Source organism: Gossypium hirsutum, chromosome D04 (genome assembly GCF_007990345.1).
Source record: "Gossypium hirsutum isolate 1008001.06 chromosome D04, Gossypium_hirsutum_v2.1, whole genome shotgun sequence".
NCBI classification, from domain to species: Eukaryota; Viridiplantae; Streptophyta; class Magnoliopsida; order Malvales; family Malvaceae; genus Gossypium; species Gossypium hirsutum.
The window spans coordinates 6,238,513-6,260,038 of NC_053440.1; the positions used below are offsets into that span (position 1 = coordinate 6,238,513).

General features: G+C 31.4%; 1 protein-coding gene across 12 annotated transcripts; it reads right to left on the reverse strand.

Annotated features, from left to right (window-relative positions):
* Window positions 1–15,562: 15,562 nt before the first annotated feature.
* On the reverse strand, window positions 15,563–20,173 carry LOC107959708 (zinc finger BED domain-containing protein RICESLEEPER 2). Of its 12 annotated transcripts, none has more exons than XM_041091794.1 (3): window positions 20,021–20,155; window positions 18,820–18,921; window positions 15,563–17,714 (listed from the first exon to the last, which is right to left on the reverse strand). In XM_041091794.1, coding segments are annotated over exons 2-3 (1,872 nt in total). In that variant the 5' UTR covers window positions 18,822–18,921; window positions 20,021–20,155; the 3' UTR covers window positions 15,563–15,844. The 12 variants fall into 12 exon arrangements, with proteins under 12 accessions (XP_040947728.1, XP_040947726.1, XP_016751318.1 ...); XM_041091792.1 differs by having other exon boundaries at window positions 15,563–17,848; window positions 18,843–18,921; window positions 20,021–20,154; XM_016895829.2 differs by having other exon boundaries at window positions 15,563–17,848; window positions 20,021–20,154.
* Window positions 20,174–21,526: the final 1,353 nt, after the last annotated feature.

The following is a 21,526-nucleotide window of genomic DNA, read 5'->3' on the forward strand; positions in this document are numbered from 1 at the left end:
TTAAATACGAGCTTGGATCTAACAAGAAGCATGTTTAAAGCACTACATCAAATTTTAAACTAGAAATATTCATACAAGTCAAGGGTTGGGTTGCTGTCCAAGAAGTAGCATTTAATGCCTAAACTGATAGTTAGACTAAGAGAATGACATGATTGATACATATATACAGTATTGATACTTTGAGAATTCAACTAAAATATTTTGAAATTTGATAATCAATTTAAAATCTAAGTCTTTGGGGGACATTAATGTAATTAACCCCATTAAAACTCTAAACATTTTTAAATTAGAAAATGACATTGGTTTCATGTTGGAATATATGATTTTACGAATTAATCCAACATCAACTCAGTTATAAAATATTAAAAATATGATTTTTTATACAATGCCTATAACAGGATAAACACACTTCAACGCACTCGAACTCATATCCTTCTACATTGCTAACATTATTGATGAAAATTAGAACTCAGTATTTATCTTATTTGCTACTAAAACAACCAATATTATTGAAATATTTGGTAGTACAAAATTAGTTGAAAGCTACGGAAGAGCTAATATATCAATGCTGAGATTTTATTGATCAAACTTCACCATTTGGTCATTTATTTATCTAATTAGTTATGTATGCTCTCTAAAATTTCTAATTATTCTATACTATTCTATTGTTATTTTACATGTATAGAAGCCCACTATATTGAATCACATTCCCTGAAGTGAATGCAACGTATAATTATGAATATGATAAGAGGTTCACAACTAGAAATGGAGAAGAAATCAGTTATGTTTTCATTGTATGAAATGTACCTATAGTACATCTGAATATTTTATCACTCTATTAATATTCCTTAAAAGAAAGGAAAGATATGTCTCGTAGACAATACAACAATGCATACTATCCTTAGGAATAACAAAACATTTTTCTTGTTTGGCAATGAAGCAAGCTAAACTTTAGTAGTACAAAATTGATTTAAGGCTCTAGAAAAGCTAATATAATGTTACCCTATGTTTAATGTGGCAATAAAACACGTTAATATTTTGTATTACAAAATTAATTTAAAGGTCTAGAAGAGCTAATACACTGTTATCCTAAGAAGCAAAATGATAATTAATGTACTATGTTCTAGTCAGTCTCAAAGAAATTATTTTGTTTTAAAAGATATTTACTTTAGTGGATCTCATTTTGAGATTGTGAATGAGAAAAAGAATCACCCTTACTATGAATATCTATTTGTTTTGGTTTTGAAAATGATAGAGAAAGATTCAGTCATTTAATGCATGATACTTATGCTTAAAGACTTGATTGATTGTTAAAATGACTATGATTATCTCCATCATCTTCCTTTGTCATTATTCCCATGAAGAGTTGAAAGTAAATATTCGATTGTGAAAGATCCACTTGAACTGTTGGTTAATTTAAAAGAAAGAGATGACCATCAAAATATGGTAATTTTATCTAAAACTCGTTATGATTGGATGCACTTGAAGTTGCGAAATTTTATAACTGGGAGTGAATATAACTCTTCAGTATTTACAATAAGTTATCAATTAACATTATGTGGGGAGAGAACTTGTTAGAGAAAATATTTTCAACTTTTTATACATATGCCCTTGCAATAGTAGTATCATGAAAAGAAAAGGTTTTAAGAAATATTTTGAGTTAATATCATGTTTACGCATGATTGAATTAAATAACGAACTATTAAATGAAAAATCATGAAGTTCATCATATTAGATCTACCCCATTCCTTGAAGTGAATGCAATAATATATAAAAATATAATCTTTGATTTTAACATAATAATTGTAAAATGGATGGTCATAATAATTCTTTTTACCACCAAAAGTGGAAAATGAAGATAGTGTGGAGACAAATAATATGATTGATATTGAAATTTAAATGAATAGTTTCATATTATGTTCCCACTTTTAATTGTTGCGCATTTATGGTATGTTCATATGATTCATTTAATTCTACACATATGTCTATACAAAATGAAATATTTGTTTGTGCACATTTTAAAAATTGATAGATTTTATTTGTAACAAATACATATGGTTAGGCTATGATTTTATTGTATTGAGTTTGATGTTTCATATTTGGATGCTTCAAAGATGACATCTATAACTACTTTTAAACTAGTTAATATAGTGTTTTCTTCGATACAATGCTAGTATAGCTATTTGTATGGTTAAATCACATGGAACAGTAAACTAGAAGTCTACATTAGTATTGTTGAATCGCATACATAGTAAACCAGAAGTTTACTAGTTCAAATATATTAATTAGTTGGCATGATCGGTTATACCATCCCGATCAATAATGATGATGCAAAATGAGAATTTATGTAACACTCCTAACTCGTATCCGTCGCTGAAATAGAGTTACGAAACATTACTAGAATTTACAGATCAAATACAAATATTTCATAATATTTAACATTCATATCAAAAATCATTCATAACGAATCATATTGTCCTTTAAATTAACCCTCGAGGCCCAAAATATGCATTAGAAACAAGTAGGGACTAAACCGGGTACTCAAAATTTTTTTCGCAAAATCTCAAAATTTTATCAAAGTGCAGGGGACACACGCCCATATGGTTAGGCCGTGTGGCTCACACGGCCAAATGACACACGCCTGTGTATCAGGCCGTGTGGGCATTCGAAATAGAGCACACGACCGTGTCCTAGCCCGTGTTAGTAACAGTGTAACTCTCTAACTTGGGTCACACGGCCAAGTCACACATCCGTGTGCTAGGCCGTGTGAACATCATTAAATAGGCCGTGTGATTAATTCTGAGCATTCTGTTTTGAAATTTTGAAGATGCAGTGGACACACGGCCAAGTCACACGCACACGGCTGAGACACACGTCCGTGTCTCTATCTGTATGGACAAAATAAGGTCATTTTCATGCCTTATTTTTCATCCAATTTGTATTCCACCTACATCAACACTTTAACACTTTCACAAGCCAATATAAAACATTCAAATCAAACCAAAACTAAGTCTTATACATGACATATCAACTCATATGTTCAATTATCCAAACTTACAAAAACAACCATACATACATATGGGCATATTTTATCAAATTTATACCATCACAAACCAATCATCAACATGCCTATACAATTTCCATCATTTATCCATATCAAACACACATAAACATATTAAGGCCACTTTTTACATATCAAAACATACCAATTACAAGTCATACCAAATGGCTAATTTCAACCAAACAAATACATACCATCTATAACCATTTTTAGCCGATACATACCATTATAACCAAAATGTAATTACTATATATACCGAAATGAGCTGATGGATAGTGTGATGATATCTTCGCCAAGCCTCCAACCCAATGAGCTTCCAAATTACTATAAAACAGAGGAAATAAAACAGAGTAAGCATTTAATGCTTAGTAAGTTCGTATAACATGAAATTTAACTTGCCATTATTTCACACATAAGGCAAGCATACAAATATTTATCCAAAGAAATTTGGAAATTTGCCTAAACACATATAATCTCAAGAAACATGTTAGTCATGTACTTCATGTGGATATCAAGAAACAAGGATAAACTCATCATGTAATAATTTTCATACATATATGCTTTCCACGTCAAATATTCATATAACATGTACATTTCCATAATAATTCATCTCAAGTTTAGATTATCTCATGTCGGAACTTTGCCCGTTGAATTTACTTGAAATATCGATGGATACAAAGGTAGTACACTCGAAATGTACAAAAATGTAATTCATCAATTCATATTCAGGAATGCTCATACGAGCACATAAACGGGAAGCCTCCCTCGAGCCATATACTAGGAAGATCATGTGAGTCATGTAACGGAAAGTTTATCTGGGCTGTATAATGGGAAACTCATAAGAGCCATATTCAGGAAGCTCATGCGAGCGATATTCAGGAAGCTCATGCGAGCCATATTCAGGAAGCTCATGCGAGCCAATAACGGGTAGCTCCGAAGAGCCATTAATCAGGAAGCTCCGGATAGCCATATATCGGGGAGTTCAAGCGAGTCATATCGGAAAGCTCCGGAGCCATTAATAAGGAAGCTCACAAAGAGCCTTTAACCGGGAAGCTCATGAAGAGCCATATAACGAGATGCTCATAAGAGCTGCGGTGTGTCCACAACACATATAAGATCACAACCAAATCGAGATGCTCTAAAGAGCTATTAACGGGAAGCTCGCAAGAACCATATATTAGGAAGCTCGAGAGAGCTATTAACAGGACGCTCTTTCGAGCTGTGGTGTGTCCACAACATATGTAGAACCACAACCAATTCGGGAACCCTATATCCATCGAAATTTCATCTATTCAAACAGAATTTAACATTTATCGGGCTTTGTCGGATATGTAATCAATTTCATATAAATATCAATTTCACAATTCACATATACAACATTCAATTCAAACATATAAATATACAGAATTTAGTTACACGAACTTACCTCAGCAAGTGTTCGTGTATTTGTAATCTACTAATCCGATACCTTCTCTTTTCCTCGTTCTAACTCTGTATTTGGTTTATCCGGATCTATAGAATGAATTTAACATCAATTCAATTCAATTCAATTCACACTTTAGGCAAAATTACCATTTTCTCTCTATACTTTTAATTAAATTTGATTTCGTCCTCAGGCTCGGAAAATTAAATCCATGCAATTTAATCCTTATTTCAAGCCTAGCCGATTTTTACATGTAACATTAGCAGCCCATGTATTTCATAAAATTCAAAATTTTTCCGTTACTTTTATAGCTTTTCAATTTAGTCCCTAAATCATAATTTCATCAAAATTTCCTTTACAAAAGTTGTTTATCTATCAACAACATTTCATTTTCTACCACAAAATTTCATAGTTCAACTATATTAATCCATGAAAAAATACTAACACTTTGATAACTTCACAAATTAACCCCCGAGATAGCTAGATTAAGCTATTACAATCTCGGAAATATGAAAATTATTAAAAACAAGACAAGAAAACATACCTAATTAAGCCAAAATAGTTTCCTTGAGTTCAACACCCATAACTAGGGTTTCCATGTCTTTTTTTTTAGGGGGGGAAGATGATATAAAATGATGATATTTCTTATTTAATTAAAATATCATCTTTTATTATTTCATCTTTCCAATTTAGTTATTTTCTTTATTTAATTTTCCATGGATGAATCATCAAAATTATCTACTAACTCTTCTTAATGGTCTATTTATCATATAAGGACCTCAAATTTTGAATTCCATAGCTATTTGATACTTATAGCTGCTAGAACTCAACTTTTGCATTTCATGTAATGTAGTCCTTTTACCAATTAAACATGTAATCGGTAAAATTTTATTAACGAAATTTTTATACGCTATTCCTATCATACGGTATACCATAAAATAATTTTAAAATAACTTTTCTTACGGACTCAGATTTATGGTCCCAAAACCACTGTTCCGATTTTACTAAAAATGAACTGTTACAACTCTCCCCCTTAAAGAATTTTCGTCCTCAAAAATCTTACCAGTAAAGAGGTTCAGGTATTCTTTTCTCATTATTTAATCGGGTTCCCAGGTAGTTTCTTCCATTCCATGCCATTGCCAGAGAATTTTACTAGAGCTACCTTTTTATTTCTCAATTCTTTTGTCTCATGTGCCAGAATTTTGATCGGTTTTTCACTGTATGTCTTGTCAGGCTGAATTTCAACATTTTTCGGGGAGATCACATGTGAAGGATCTAACTGATACCGTCGTAACATAGACACATGGAAAATATTATGAATTCTGTCAAGCTCTAAAAGTAATGCTAATCGGTACGCAACAAGTCTGATTCTTTCAGTGATCTCATATGACCTAATAAATCGTTGACTCAGTTTTCCTTTACGGCCAAACCGAAGAACTTTCTTCCAAGGTGAAACTTTCAAGAATACCTTATCACCAACTTGAAATTATATTTCTTTCCGTTTAAGATCCGCATAGGATTTCTGACGATCAGAAGTTGCTTTCAAGCTGTCTCGGATCACTTTTATTTTTTCTTCGGTTTCACGGATCAGGTCAACTCTATGTATCTTTTTCTCACTGAGCTCAGTCCAATACAACGGAGTTCTACATTTACGACCATACAAAGCTTCATACGGTGTCATCTTAATACTTGACTGATAACTGTTATTATATGTGAATTCGACTAACGGTAGATACTTTTCCCAATTTCCTTCGAATTCTAAAACACAACACCGAATCATATCTTCTAGAATTTGTATCACACGTTCAGCTTGGCCATCAGTCTGAGAATGTAATGCAATATTGAAATGTAATTGAATACCCAGAGCTTCTTGTAGCTTTTCCCAGAATTGGAATGTAAATCGCGAATCTCTATAAAAAATAATAAAAAATGGCACTCCATGTAATTTGACAATCTTTAAAACATATAATTCAGCCAGTCTATCAAGTGAGAAATCCACACATACTGGAATAAAGTGTGCAAGCTTCGTCAAACGGTCAACGATTACCCAAATGGCATCTTTCTTTTTCGAAGATAGGGGTAACCCTGACACAAAGTCCATGGTAAATATTTCCCATTTCCATTCTGGTATTGTCACTGGCTGTAATAATCCCGAAGGTACCTGATATTCAGTTTTAACTTGCTGACATATCAAACATCTATATACAAATTCAGAAATATCATGCTTCATTCCCGGCCACCAGTACATCTTTTTCAAATCATTATACATTTTATTACTACCTGGATGTATAATCATAGTATTGTTATGAGCTTCGTGCAAAATCTGCTGTACAAGCTCTGAATTCTTTGGAACACAAACTCTTCTTCTGAATAACAGACAGTCATCAAGTCCAATCTGAAATTCTGAATCAAAAGTTGATTCACACTGCACCCGTTTAGCTTGCAACTCTTTAGCACTTTTCTGAGCTTCACAAATCTACTGTAGAAATGTTGGTTTAGCTTTTACCTCAGCCAAGATTGAACCATCATCATACAATGACAATCGGGTATTCATTGCTCATAAAGCAAACAGAGACTTTCTACTCAAAGCATCTGCTACTACATTTTCTTTTCCCGGATGATAATCGATAACCAGATCATAATCTTTTAACAATTCAAGCCATTTGCGTTGTCTTAGATTCAAATATTTTTGTGAAATCAAATATTTTAAACTTTTGTGATCAGTGAATATATGACACTTTTCACCGAAAAAATAATGTCGCCAAATTTTCAGTGCAAAAACAATAGCTGCTAATTCTTGATCAAGTATCGGGTAATTCTTTTCATGTGGTTTTAGCTATCTAGAAGCATAAGCTATTACTTTACCTTCTTGCATCAAAACACAACCTAAACCATTTAATGACGCATCACTGTAAATCAAAAATTCTTTACCCAATTCAAGCTGAACCAAAATTGGTGCTTCAGTCAACAGGGCTTTCAGCTAGTCAAAAATTTGTTGACATTTATCAGTCCACTCAAATTTCACATCTTTCTACAACAACCGTGTCATCAGAAAAGCTATCATTTGCAACCCTTTTACGAATCTTCGATAGTAACCGACTAATCCCAAAAAACTTCTGACTTCAGACTCATTTTTCGGTGGTTTCCAGTTAACAATAGCTGAAATTTTATACAGATCCACCCTAATGCCTTCAACAGATACTATATGTCAAAGAAAACCAACTTCCTGAAGCTGAAATTCACATTTGCTAAATTTAGCATATAGTTGTTTCTCACGCAGAGTTTGCAAAACAATTCTCAAATGATTAGCATATTCCTTTTCATCTCGGGAATATACCAAAATATCATCAATGAATACAACAACAAATCTATCTAGATACAGTCTGAAAATTCTATTCATTAAATCCATAAATACCGTAAGTGCATTAGTCAAGCTAAACGGCATCATAAGGAATTCAAAATGTCCATACCTGGTTTTAAAGGTTGTTTTTGACACATCCGAGTCTTTCACTCGTAATTGATAACAACCAGAACAGAGATCAATCTTTGAAAACACTGTAGCACCTTTCAATTGGTCAAATAAATCATCAATGCGTGGCAGTGGATACTTATTATTGATTGTGACCTTGTTTAACTGTCGGTAATCAATACACAATCTCAAGGATCCATCATTTTTCTTAACAAACAGAACCGATGCACCCCAAGGTGAAGAACTAGGTCGAGCAAAACCCCTATTAGTCAATTCTTGCAACTGTGTTTTTAGCTCCTTTAATTCTATTGGAGCCATTTTGTAGGGTGCTATAGATATCGGTGTTGTTCCCGAAACAAGATCTATAGAAAATTCCACTTTTCTGATCGACGATAATTCGGGTAATTCTTCCGGAAACACATCAGCGTATTCACATACTACTAGCACTTATTTAATCTTCGGTTCAAATACTTTAGTATCCAACACATAGGAAAAATAAGCATCATACCTTTTTTGACATATTTCTGTGTTGACATGGCTGATATTACATTACACAACCCATCCAAATTATTAGATTCAATGCAGAGCATTTCACCCTTCTGACATTTCAACATAATATGCTTTTGCTTACAATTTACCACAACATCATGCTGAGTCAACCAATCCATACGCAAAATTACACCAAATTCATCAAACGGTAATAACATCAAATTGGCTAGAAAACAGTAACCCTGTACCATTAACGATTCTTGCTAATTTTATCCACCATCATATACTGGCCCAAGGAGTTTGATACTTTGACCACGGATTCAGTGGACACAATAGATAAATTTTTATTATTCACTAAATTCGTGCAAATGTAAATTTTTATTATTCACTAAATTCGTGCAAATATATAAATGGGTTGAACCAGGATCAATCAAAGTAGTTATATCAGTATCAAGAAGAGAAAAAGTATCAGTAATAACATCAGGTGCAAAGGCATCCTCACATGCACGAATAGCATATGCTATGGTCGGTGTTCGTGTTTCAGATTTCACGATTGAATCTTTTGTTGTACCCCGACTACCACTCATATTGCCAAAATTACGATGTGGTCTACCTCTCGGGGCGGGGTTACTCGGCCTTGAAGTCTGTATGGTATCTTTCTCAGGCTTTTCTGGGCAGTCTCTGAGATAGTGGTCAAAGGAACCACATCTAAAACAAGCTCCGTTTTTCATTTAGCACTCTCCAAAATGCAATTTATTACAATTCTTGCATCTGGGTTTGGGATTTCCAACACTGGCTGCACTTGCTACAGATGTAGCCTGAGATCTCGAATTAGAGCGTTGACTACTTCTGTCTCTCCCAGAATACCCCGCAGAGGTGGTAAAACGGTCATGATATTTCTTCAATTTCTTTGAAGCCGACTGTTGTGACTTTCCCGTAAATGTTTTACTTAAAGTTCTAGCTTCCATCTTAGCCTGTCTTTTCTCTTTATTAAGCTTTTTGGCTTTGTATGCCCAGTCAACTAGTACAACAAATTGTTTTATTTCAAGAATCCCAACTAGCAATTTTATATCTTCATTAAGACCCTCTTCAAACCGCTTACACATTGCAATTTCAGTCAGGATACATTCTCTGGCATACTTACTCAGTCGAACAAATTCTCGTTCATACTCAGATACAGTCATACGGCCCTGTCTAAGCTCCAGAAATTATTTTCGTTACTGATCAAGAAATCTCTGGCTGATATATTTCTTTCGAAATCCGGTTTGGAAAAATTCTCATGTAACCCTTTCTTTCGGTATAATAGAAATCAATGTATTCCACCACTGGTAAGCCGATCTTTTAACAGAGACACAGCACATTTCAGACATTCCACCAACGAGCTTCCGAATTATTATAAAACAGAGGAAATTAAATAGAGTAAGCATTTAATGCTTAGTAAGTTCATATAATATGAAATTTAACTTACCATTATTTCACACATAAGGTAAGTATACAAATATTTATCCAATGAAATTTGGCAATTTGCCTAAACACATAATCTCAAGAAACATGTTAGTCATGTACTTCATGTGAATATCAAGAAACAAAGATAAGCTCATCATGTAATAATTTTTATACATATATGCTTTCCACCTCAAATATTTATATAACATGTACATTTCCATAAAATTCATCTCAAGTTCAGGTTATCCCATGTGGGAAATTTGCTCATTGAATTTACTTGAAATATCGATGGATACACAAGTAGTACACTTGAAGTGTACAAAACTATAATCCGTCAATTCATATTTAGGAATGCTCATACAAGCACATAAACGGGAAGCCCTCTCTCGAGCCATATAACGGGAAGCTTATATGAGCCATGCAACAGGAAGCTTATCGGGGCTGTATAACGGGAAGCTCATAAAAGTCATATTCAGGAAGCTTATTCAAGCCAATAACGGGTAGCTTCAAAGAGCCATTAATCAGAAATCTCACAAAGAACCTTTAATCAGGAAGCTCATGAAGATCCATATAACGGGACGCTTATAAGAGCTGCGGTGTGTCCACAACACATGTAGGATCACAACCAAATCAGAATGCTCTGAAGAGCTATTAACGGGAAGCTCGTAAGAACCGTGTATCAGGAAGCTTGAGAGGGCTATTAACGGGACGCTCTTTCGAGCTGTGGTATGCCCGCAACATATGCAGGACCACAACCAATTCAGGACCCTTTATCCATCGAAATTTCATCTATTCAAACGAAACGAAACTTAACATTTATCGGGATTTGTCGGATATGTAATCAATTTAATATAAATAGCAATTTCACAATTCAAATATACAACATTCAATTCAAACATATAAATATACACAATTTAGTTACACGAACTTACTTCAACAAGTGTTCGTGTATTTGTAATCTACTAATCAGATACCTTCTCTTTTCCACATTCTAACTCCGTATTTGATTTTTCCGAATCTATATGAATGAATTTAACATCAATTCATATTCAATTTAATTCAATTCACACCTTATGAAAAATTACCATTTTGCCCCTATACTTTTAATTAATTTTGATTTTATCCCTAGGCTCGGAAAATAAAATTCATGCAATTTAATCATTATTCCAAGCTTATATTTTTTTTTACATGTAGCAGCCCATGTATTTCATAAGATTCAGAATTTTTCCATGAATTTTGTAACTTTTCAATGTAGTCCCTAAATCATAATTTCATCAAAATTCCCTTTACAAAAGTTGTTTATCTATCAACAACCTTTCATTTTCTACCATAAAATTTTATAATTCAACTATATTCATCCATGGCAAAATCCTAACACTTTGATAACTTTACAAATTAATCCCCGAGATAGCTAGATTAAGCTATTATGATCTCGAAAAATAAAAATTATTAAAAATGGGACAAGAAAACATACCTAATTAAGCCAAAATAGTTTCCTTGAGTTCAACACCCATAACTAGGGTTTTCATGTCTTTTTTTTGGGGGGGGGGGGAAGATGATATAAAATGATGATATTTCTTATTTAATTAAATATCATCTTTTATTATTTCATCTTTCCAATTTAGTCTTTTTCTTTATTTAATTTTCCATAGATGAATACCATACTTATCTACTAACTCCTCTTAATGGTCTATTTTCCATATAAGGACCTCAAATTTTGAATTCCATAGCTATTTGATACTTAAAGCTGCTAGAACTCAACTTTTGCATTTCATGTAATTTAGTCCTTTTACCAATTAAACATGTAATCGGTAAAATTTTCTTAACAAAATTTTATACGATATTCCTATCATACGGTAGACCATAAAATAATTTTAAAATAAATTTTCTTACGGACTCGAATTTATGGTCCTGAAACCACTATTTCAATTTCATTGAAAACGGGTTGTTATAGTTTACATGGAAGTTTATTAAAGAACCTGAAGATTCTTTATTTTAAAGATTTTTTAAGTGATGCTTGTTCTCAAAGAATATGAATTATTAGAACCTCAGTAACAAAAATTGAGATTGAATCTCTAGCATTTCTGAAAGAAATATGGGTCTATTTATCTAACAAGTGGATGTTTTAATATGATTTTAGTAGATGCATCTACAAGTTAATCACATGTGAGTTATCAACTCACAACCTGTGGTTTGCAAGATTACTTGTTTAATGATTTGTTTATGAACAAAACTTTCAAATTATGCAATCAAGACAATTTTTGCTAATGTTGGTTACTTTATTACTCAAGTTTTCAATGGTTATTGTATGTTAGATTGTCAGTGCAAGTAACTATCACAAAAGCCTGTTGTTTATACGTTTAAGTTGATTTAGCAGAATTAATGATTAAATGTCTCTAGTTAATGTCTAAACCATTATTTTTTAGAACAAAACTTTTTGTATATAAGAATCTGATGTTTTATATGAATAAATACTTACACGCATCATGTCAATAAATTGTGATAAGTACTCCTCATTACAATTGACTTTTGGTTAGGAGCCAAATATAACCCATTTTAGAATTTTTGAATATGCGTTATATATTTGAATTGCTCCACCAAACTGCACAAAACGGGTGTTCAAAGAATGTTGGCAATATGTATTAATTATGAATCTCTTTATTATTAGATGTTTTGAATGAATTGGAGATTCAATATATAAGACATGATTTGCATATGGATTTGATAATTTTCCCAACATTAAGGGGGAGAGAAAAAATAACTGGATAGAATAAATTACTTGAAATAAATTATTATTATCTACATCGTCATAGAAAGTAATTTGAACCAACAGTACAAAAAAGATAACTCATTTTATTACAAATTTAATTGCTAGATTTTTTTAACGACCTGATTAGAGTAACCAAATATTATATATCAACTAATGTTTTTATTTGAATTGAAGTCCCAGTAGGACAACTTGTTAGAATAAATTGAAGGTAATGCATGCTTGAAGCATGGTAGATTGATTAGTTCCAAAGAAAAAATTCTCTCGTATAAGAAAATAATAAATCAAGTTGGCCAAATAATAGAGGCGGGTGCTCCTAAAGAGACTCAATACATAACTAATTATTAAAACTCCAAAAGAAATTTAGGTACCTAAAATTACAGATGAAAATAGTGAAAATAAAGAGATCTCAGTAAGTTATATAAATATGAGAAAATATGGACCGTGAGAAATAGAAGTTGTCAACAATAGTTTTGCATGCAATAGTACTATTGAAATAATGAGGATCTTAAATAAATTTGTTAAGAAAGATAAAAATGAAATAGATTGGTCAAAATGGAAAGATGCAATTCGATTAGAATTAAATTCAGGAAATTTCTGGACCAATCATCCAAATATCTAAAGGTATAAAGCCAATGAGGGTACAAATGAAGTAGTTTTAATGAAATATGAAATTTTTCGCTAAGTCCTGACATTGATTATGAAAAGATATTCTTATGTGGTGGATGTAATAACGTTGATATATTTTATTAGTCTGGTAGTCCATAAAAGATTTGACATGCGTTTAATGGTTGTTGTTACAACCTCTTATATGAATCACTATATAATAGAAGTTTATATTAAAATCTTTGAAGGATTTAGAATGCTAGAAGCATAAAGAAATTCCTTGAAAATTGTTTAATATATGGATTGATTTGATTTGAACATATGTATTTTTAAAATGATCACGATCAAAAATTTTTTATGATTATTGTTGAAACTCTTGAAGAAATCAAAATATATTTCCCCCAATTTTTTCCTCACTCATGACTTTCAAAAGAACGATGATTAAATGTTTAGCAAATACGTTAAGTGATCATTTGAAAAGTCAGTATTCAATATTGGAATGCCTAGAATATTATATATCATGTGATGTGGTTATGATGGAGAGTATATACGCACTGTACTCTTTTCTCTTAACCAATATTTTGTCCCACTAGACTTTCATGGTAAGATTTTTAATGAGGTAGCATATTATGCACATTATAGATATATGAGTACTCTTTTTCCTTCACTAAATATTAAGTGGATTTTCATCAAGATAAGTTTGACGTACTTTAGAACTCTAATAGTTCTTAGAAGTAGAATTTTATTTAATTTATACTTCTTATATCTATAAATATAGATTTTAGAAAAGTATTGTAAACATTCCTATCGATCAATAAAAATCCGTTCTCTTTTGCTCTCTTATTTTTTATTCTCTTTTACTCTTATATTTTCTTATTCTTTACTCTCTTTATTATTTATTTCATAACACATTTCAATATAATTGTTGTTTTAAGTTTTTGGTTTTAGATTTATTTTCTTATACAATTAATTCTTTATTTATATTTTTAAGATATTATAAAATAATCAAATTATAAGTTTGTTAAAAAATATATTATTTATATGATAAAGTGCAGCTTTCTTTTTTCTCCTTTTATTTTTATCTTGTAATTGTTATTTGATTAGTTTTATTTCAACTTTTATAAAGAAAAAGTTGACATAAATATAAACATATATATTGACTAAATTTTTAAAATTGAAATATATTTAAAATAAATAAATTTTAATGTCGATAATATTGAAATTATTTTACAGTAAATTGTTAAACTTAAAATATATTTTTAAGTAAAGACATATTTTAATAATATTGATTAAAGTAACTTTATATATATTTTTCAAGTATTATTATTTTTAAAATAATTTATTAATTTAAATAAAAATAAAAATCATAAAAATATTATAATATTAATAGACACAAGTAACCTGTGCATCACACGGAAATCCAAACTAATTGTATATATGTTATTATTTTTAGTTTCAAATTATACATTTATTTATTGTATGCCAAACAATAATCTCTCCTTAACCCTCTCAGTGAGGGAGGGCAATAAGATTTGTTCCAGATTGAACTCAAACTCTCATTCCTACAACATAATACTCTTGCCATTAAATCAAAAAGTTGTTGACAAATATTATCTTTTTATTTGATATTTATGTTATTTCTTCAAGAATATATATTTATGTTCATAATAAAATTATTATACTATTTTAATGGGTACACATGTATTTATAGTATATATTAATCATATATTTCATTATTTATAATGTGCATTTATCACATGGGTACACATGTATTTATAGTATATATTAAAACTTTGATTAAATTGGAGTTATCCATTTTTTTATAAAACAATAAATATTATTTTAATGGTATTTATATCTTTTCATATTTTGATAAATTTAGATAAAAACATATACATAATGAGAATTATAATACTTAAACTAAAGAAATTATTTTTTTGATATTTTTCATGTCCATTTTATTGTCAAGGTTCAAAGGTCATAATTATTTTTATTGACAACATTACCCCTAAGGTTTAAATCTGCATTTTTAGATAAAGGTTATGCTGTTTATGGTTTTAAATTTTATAAATAATTTTACCTACATTGTGATCTAATCTAGTTGAGGGTTTGAGGTTTCCTATTAGGAAATGAATCACTCGGCTTTGTTTAGGATGAAAATTTCTAAAGTAAGCTTTAAATCAACTGTAATTATAACAATTGTAATAATTAAACCATTACCCAATTACACAAAATTTACAAATCTAGTAATCCAACCTTTCTAATATGGATTCAATATGGAATTGTTGAGCCAAATTCAAGTTTGAGAAACTTAGCATCTTGTTTATTTATACCTGAACTTCGCATCACTGTGATGTAGAAACAAGCATCAAGACAGGCAGAGTAAAGTAAGGCTTTGATAGTTATACACTGTACAACTACTTCACTTACAACATATTCTGAGAGCAGCATAAATATGGTGTTTGATAATAATAACCCCTAAATTTCTTAAAATCAAACCCAGCAAGAACCAAAAGTTATTGACAAAATAGCAGCTACACAAAAATTGGTGCTAACCTCCCACCTCATCTTCTTCCCCTGAAACTAGCTCTCGAGTTCACTCCGTATCCAATCTCGCGAACACATGAGGGCTTGAATTGTAGTTGGAGGCAATGAGCTCCAGTTATGATTAAGCATCCTTCCTCCGGTGTCGAATCTTGATTCTGCTGCAACTTTGGATATGGGAATTCCTAGAATATTGCGTGCCATCATAGATAGAATAGGATACCGTGGAGTGTGAACCTTCCACCAATTCAATACATTGAAATCAACGTTTCGAGGAAACAGTGGCTCCTCCAGGTACTTGTCTAAATCAGAACTAGAGCCCTCAGCTTGAGAAGTTTCGTGAAGGAACTTGTCAAAACCCATCAACCTGTCCCTAGAATCTTTTCCAGAACCGGGAATACCACTTGCTTGCCAATCCAGTCCCTGATCGATAGAAGATGCTAATGGGGAGACCATAGAATGTTCATTGTAAAGTGATTTAATACACTCGAAAACATCATCAATAAGCTCTGTAGCACTATCACCATATAGTTGTGGGTAGTAATACTCCAAGAGCTTCATTTTGAATCGAGGATCTAACATAGCTGCAACTGCCAAACCCGAACTGCACTTATACCAGTACTCTTCAAACTTCTTTCTCATCTTTAGAGCCAACGAACTAATATATTCATCAGGATTCTTGCACCATTCAATCAACTGCAAGTGAATATCACAAATCTCGGGGAAAAATATATTTGCAGTTGGATACTTGCTTCTTGTAAAAACATTAGTAACTTCAACAAACAGCTTTAAGAAGCTAGTAACAGTAATCAGTCTATCCCATTCAGGATCAGATAGTAGAAACTTCATGTTGACAGGGTCACGATCTCGTAAACAAGAGAAAACTTTCCTGTATTCTGAGGCAGCTTCTAGCATTAAATATGTCGAGTTCCATTTCAATGGATTATCAATACATAGGCATTTTTTAGTTTCAACCTGAACTTCATCAGCCAGCTCATTGAATGTAGCTTGTGTTGCTTCTGAACTTTTAACATAGCGAATGCTTTCCCGTATTTTCTGGGTAATCTCACAGAGAGTTTCCAAGGCATCATGAGCCATACGATTGAGAAGATCTACGGCACATCGAACATCAAATAGTTGACCATTACAATGAAGGAACCTATTTTGGGACAGCCGATCTCTGATTCTCTCAACAATGTTATCACTGGTAAAACTATCAAATATCATAGAGAACAACTTACGATCTATATCCCAATCCATCAGACAATTCATTATAACTTCTGAATGCATGTCTTCTGCATAAGAAGGATCAATAGTAACAAAATTCAAATTCTTCTTTTTTAACTGCCAATTCTCATCGATATAGTGTGCTGCCAAACTCAGGTATGCAGCATCATCTTCAGAAGCAGTCCACACATCAGCAGATACACTGATTTTTCCAGGCAACTTATCAAAAATTTCATACACCTTTTGCTTCTCCTTCGCATAGATTTCCATGCAATCAGCTTCAACTTTATTACGTGTCACAAGTTCAAACAAGGGCTGTAGATTCCTGACAAAAATCTTGAACCCATCATGCTCCACCATAGCCAAAGGATAGTTATGCAATATGATCATGCGGGCAAGATCAAACTGGCTCCGCCTTTGATCCAAGCTATTGCTACCAATGGCAACATGCTCACTTTTAATCTGCTCCTGTTCATATCTAAGATTCACAATGCTAAGCACTTCATCGTTCTTCTGCTCTTGATCAATAGTTACAAGGGCAAGAGAACCTTCCTTTTTCTTATCTTTAGCAGAAAAGTATTGAGCTACACCATGATTGGATCTTCTTTGACACCTAATTAAATGGTTCCTCAGATGCGAGGTTCCACTAGTACTTGATCCACTAAGCTTCTTCTTACAATGCCTACAAATGGCCACAAATGTGTCACCCTTTTTAACCCTATCAAAGTCATTCCAGACAATAGATTTCAATCTGCTCGAATTTACTATGACTGCATCAGACATATCCATCACATGAACCTAATGTTTGGCAAAGATCTGCATATTCAAAACAAACTTAGTACCTTCTATAATTAATACAACTTCCAACAAAGGAGAAAAAGGTTGCAGCCATGAAGCCCCAAGGAAGAAGCCACATTTTTTATAGAAAGAAATAATAGAATATATATAGAGGATGTCACAACAACTCAATATCCAAAATTATTCAAAACAGTTGAAACGCTCATCGCCTTTACAGAGGATGGGTCAGCAAAACATTGATACAACTATAACAGAACCATAACTATAATTGTGTGGTAACATTTTCATAGGTCCCATAGAATTAATGACAAAGTCTTGACACTAGAGGGCAGAGGCAATGACAATTCCCAGGGCAATTTTTCTTTTACATGCTACTAAAACAAAGTAAATCATCAGTAAGTGCTTATAATCTATATTCTAAGGTAATAGGGAAGACAAAATGACTTAAGACCTGAAAAGCAAGAACAACTGAGTTTATAAGTGGTTGCAATAGGAAAGGATGTTTAAACTTGCACAGTATTTGCAAGAAAACTTTCATAGAAGACAAGTGTATTTGGTTATTACCAGGGGGCATACCTAGAGGGGGCAGGCAATGGCCTTGGTCCCCCCTAGCTAAGTGGTAAAATATCGATTTTAGTCTTTTTAAGTTATAAAGTATTCAAATTTAAGTCCTTTTTAAGCAATTTTTTTTACCTTTGACCCCAAACTTTTAATATTTTACTTTGGCCCCCCAACACCGAATTCCTAGCTTTGCCTCTAGTTATTACACAAAGCATAATGAAGTATGCATATAATAATTGTCCCTTCCATTTCCAGGTTTTGTTAATGCATATAATTATTTTGGAAAAAGCAGAAAAAAATTAAATGGTCTGAACTCGCATGGAACATAAGCAACTCAATGTACTGATTTAGTCCAAGAAAAAATTAGCAAAAGTATTCTCCAAACATCAGTGAAGAACAAAACTAATTAACATTTTCTTGAAGCTTACATGATTGCCCATTGCAAACAAACCTTCGAAATCAGATCAAAGACAAGCTGGTTTTGGTTGCATAGTTGTCAATTACAAGTAGCCAAAGGCCTTGGAATTCGCCTACATGCATAATATATTTGATACCATATAAACTGAAAAGAACAAAAGTTCAAGCGCAATTTACATTCTGAGTCATTAAACTTGACATCAACTTTCATTTAGGTGATTTATGCTAACTTTGTTAAGTAATTCTTATGGAAAAGTTTAATTAGCATGCACATGCATATGGTTTATTTTTTTACATGTCATCGAGATAATTCCTTGCTAGCATTTTACGTAAAATATCTTCCATGCTGGCATTAGGGTCCACTTAAGAAAGGAAAACCGAAAACAGTCTTTAAAAAAAAAAAAAGCCATGTATGCAAGTTGAATAAACTTTTAATGTATTATCTTGATGAGGCATAAAAAATTAAGTCACGAATGCATGCTGAATCAACTTTTCCATTAAATTTACTTACAGAAGTTAGCACAAGTGACTTAATTTATTAATAATAAAAGAAGTATAATTTGATAAAATTTAGGGTTTGTGGAATTCATGAAAACTAATACTAAGTTGAATGAACTAGAATGTAAATTACCCAAGTCTCAGACATCTCTTAAATATACAACATAACAAGTTATTAGTATCACCAATGATAATTTCATCATAAAACAGCAGTTTAATGGAACAATCCGAAAAACAGCACCTATGAAAGATTTAATAACTTTTTCTTTCCATAATTTTTTTCTCTATTCCCTTGTAAGTTTTTAAAAGAAATCCCATTCTATAAGGATCATACAGTCAACAAAAAATACAACTATTATGCAGTTCAATTCGTTGCCTTTGCTCCTTAATTTCTGCTTCTAAAAGTAACTTAAAAAACAAAAAGAAAAACACATTGAGTAGAAAAAAAATCAAATTAATTTCTTTTTTTTTTTTTCCAATTTAGAGCAAGAACGCAAGAATCACAACCAATTATATTTCCATTTAAAAGATAAAACGAAAAGAAAAAGAAAACCCCGCAAAATTACCATTCATTTCACCATGATAGCATGCATGAGAGAAAGTAAAATTAATAGAATAAATAAATAAAAATCACAAAGCAAGCAAGCACATTTCGTTAATAACACAACCAAAACCAAAATTATATATGAATAAAAAGGGGGAAGAAGGTAATACCGACAGGGAACAGTGGATTCTAATGGGTTTTATTTGCGGGTGTCGGATCGGGTCGAGAAGCGGGTTCTGGGGGGGTGAAGAGGGAACGGAGTGAGGGAAACAGAGAGAAATAGAATTAGCGGCCGTGAAGACAACTCTGCTTTTATTTATCTAACACTACTGCTATACCACTTTCAATCCAACGGCCAATATTCTCTTTTATTCATCTGACGGCTACGAATTTAAGATAAATTAATTGATTTACTAAGTCTAAGTATGAACTTGTCAACAGTTTACCCCACATATAATTAATTATTTTTGGCTTCATGTTTGATTTTTTAAAAAATATATATGAATTATTATTATTATTAGAAAATAAAAAAATTACAAAATTGTCACATTTTTTAATATACTTTGAACTAAAAAAAGTTATATTCTTATTATATAAAAATAATAATAATAAAGTAGGTTTGTATATTTTTGTTGTGTTTATATTATTTTATATCTACCTTTTATTTTGAAAGTTATTTCCAAACATTGTTAGTTATAATAATTAATTTTAAATTATATATTTACAAAGTTATAATAATTAATAATTTAATTCTAATTCTAAATTTCTCAAGTTATAGTTATATTTTATATATTAACCATGTTAATTTTAAACAAAAATTATGGAAATGGGTCCATTTATATGATATTTAGAGAAATAGGTCGATTTTGAATAGAGAAGTCCGTCCCTCTCCAAAATAGGTATATTTTCCTAAATATCGAAAAAACGATACATTTTCCTAAATATTTTTTAAAATCAATATTTTCTCTAAATTTATCATATTGTAATTTATCAATACATATCAATTTTGATTTAAAAGAGAATATAAATGAAAAAATATTAAACCGGTGCATCAAAAATTTATTTTAATTCAATTATACACTTTAAACTTTAATTTTGATTACAGTGACCTTTTTATCTATTAATTGTAACTATATTGGTGTTTGGTTAACACCATTACAGCGAGATTGAAGAACTGATGCACCAAAACAAAAGTAAGGTGGAGATACGAGTTCCAGTGATCCAACAGATAACTCTCTTCAACCTTTATGCCCTTACACTTTCTTTCTTTTTCTTTGGTTTCAGCCGTTGATTGTTCTTTCTCTCTCAACTCATTACTCAAAACAACTCATTTAGATATTTATAATTTAATATAATAAATAATTATAAAACAACTAATTCGTTAATTACAATATTTATATAAACTTTACAAAAATTTAAATGTTTAATATCCACTGAGATTAATATCAATAGTAAATAAATTGTACCAAAAAATAAGAAATAAACAAACAAATAATATTATGATATAATATATATTGTTACCATTTTATTAATAAGATTATTGTTAGAATATAATTTTTAAATTTTTTTCCTTAATGTTATGAATATCAAATAATCTAAAACTCTTTATATATGTTTTTAGTCGACGTTTAAATTCAAACATAGCTTTAATAACTAATTTCATCGTCATCACTATT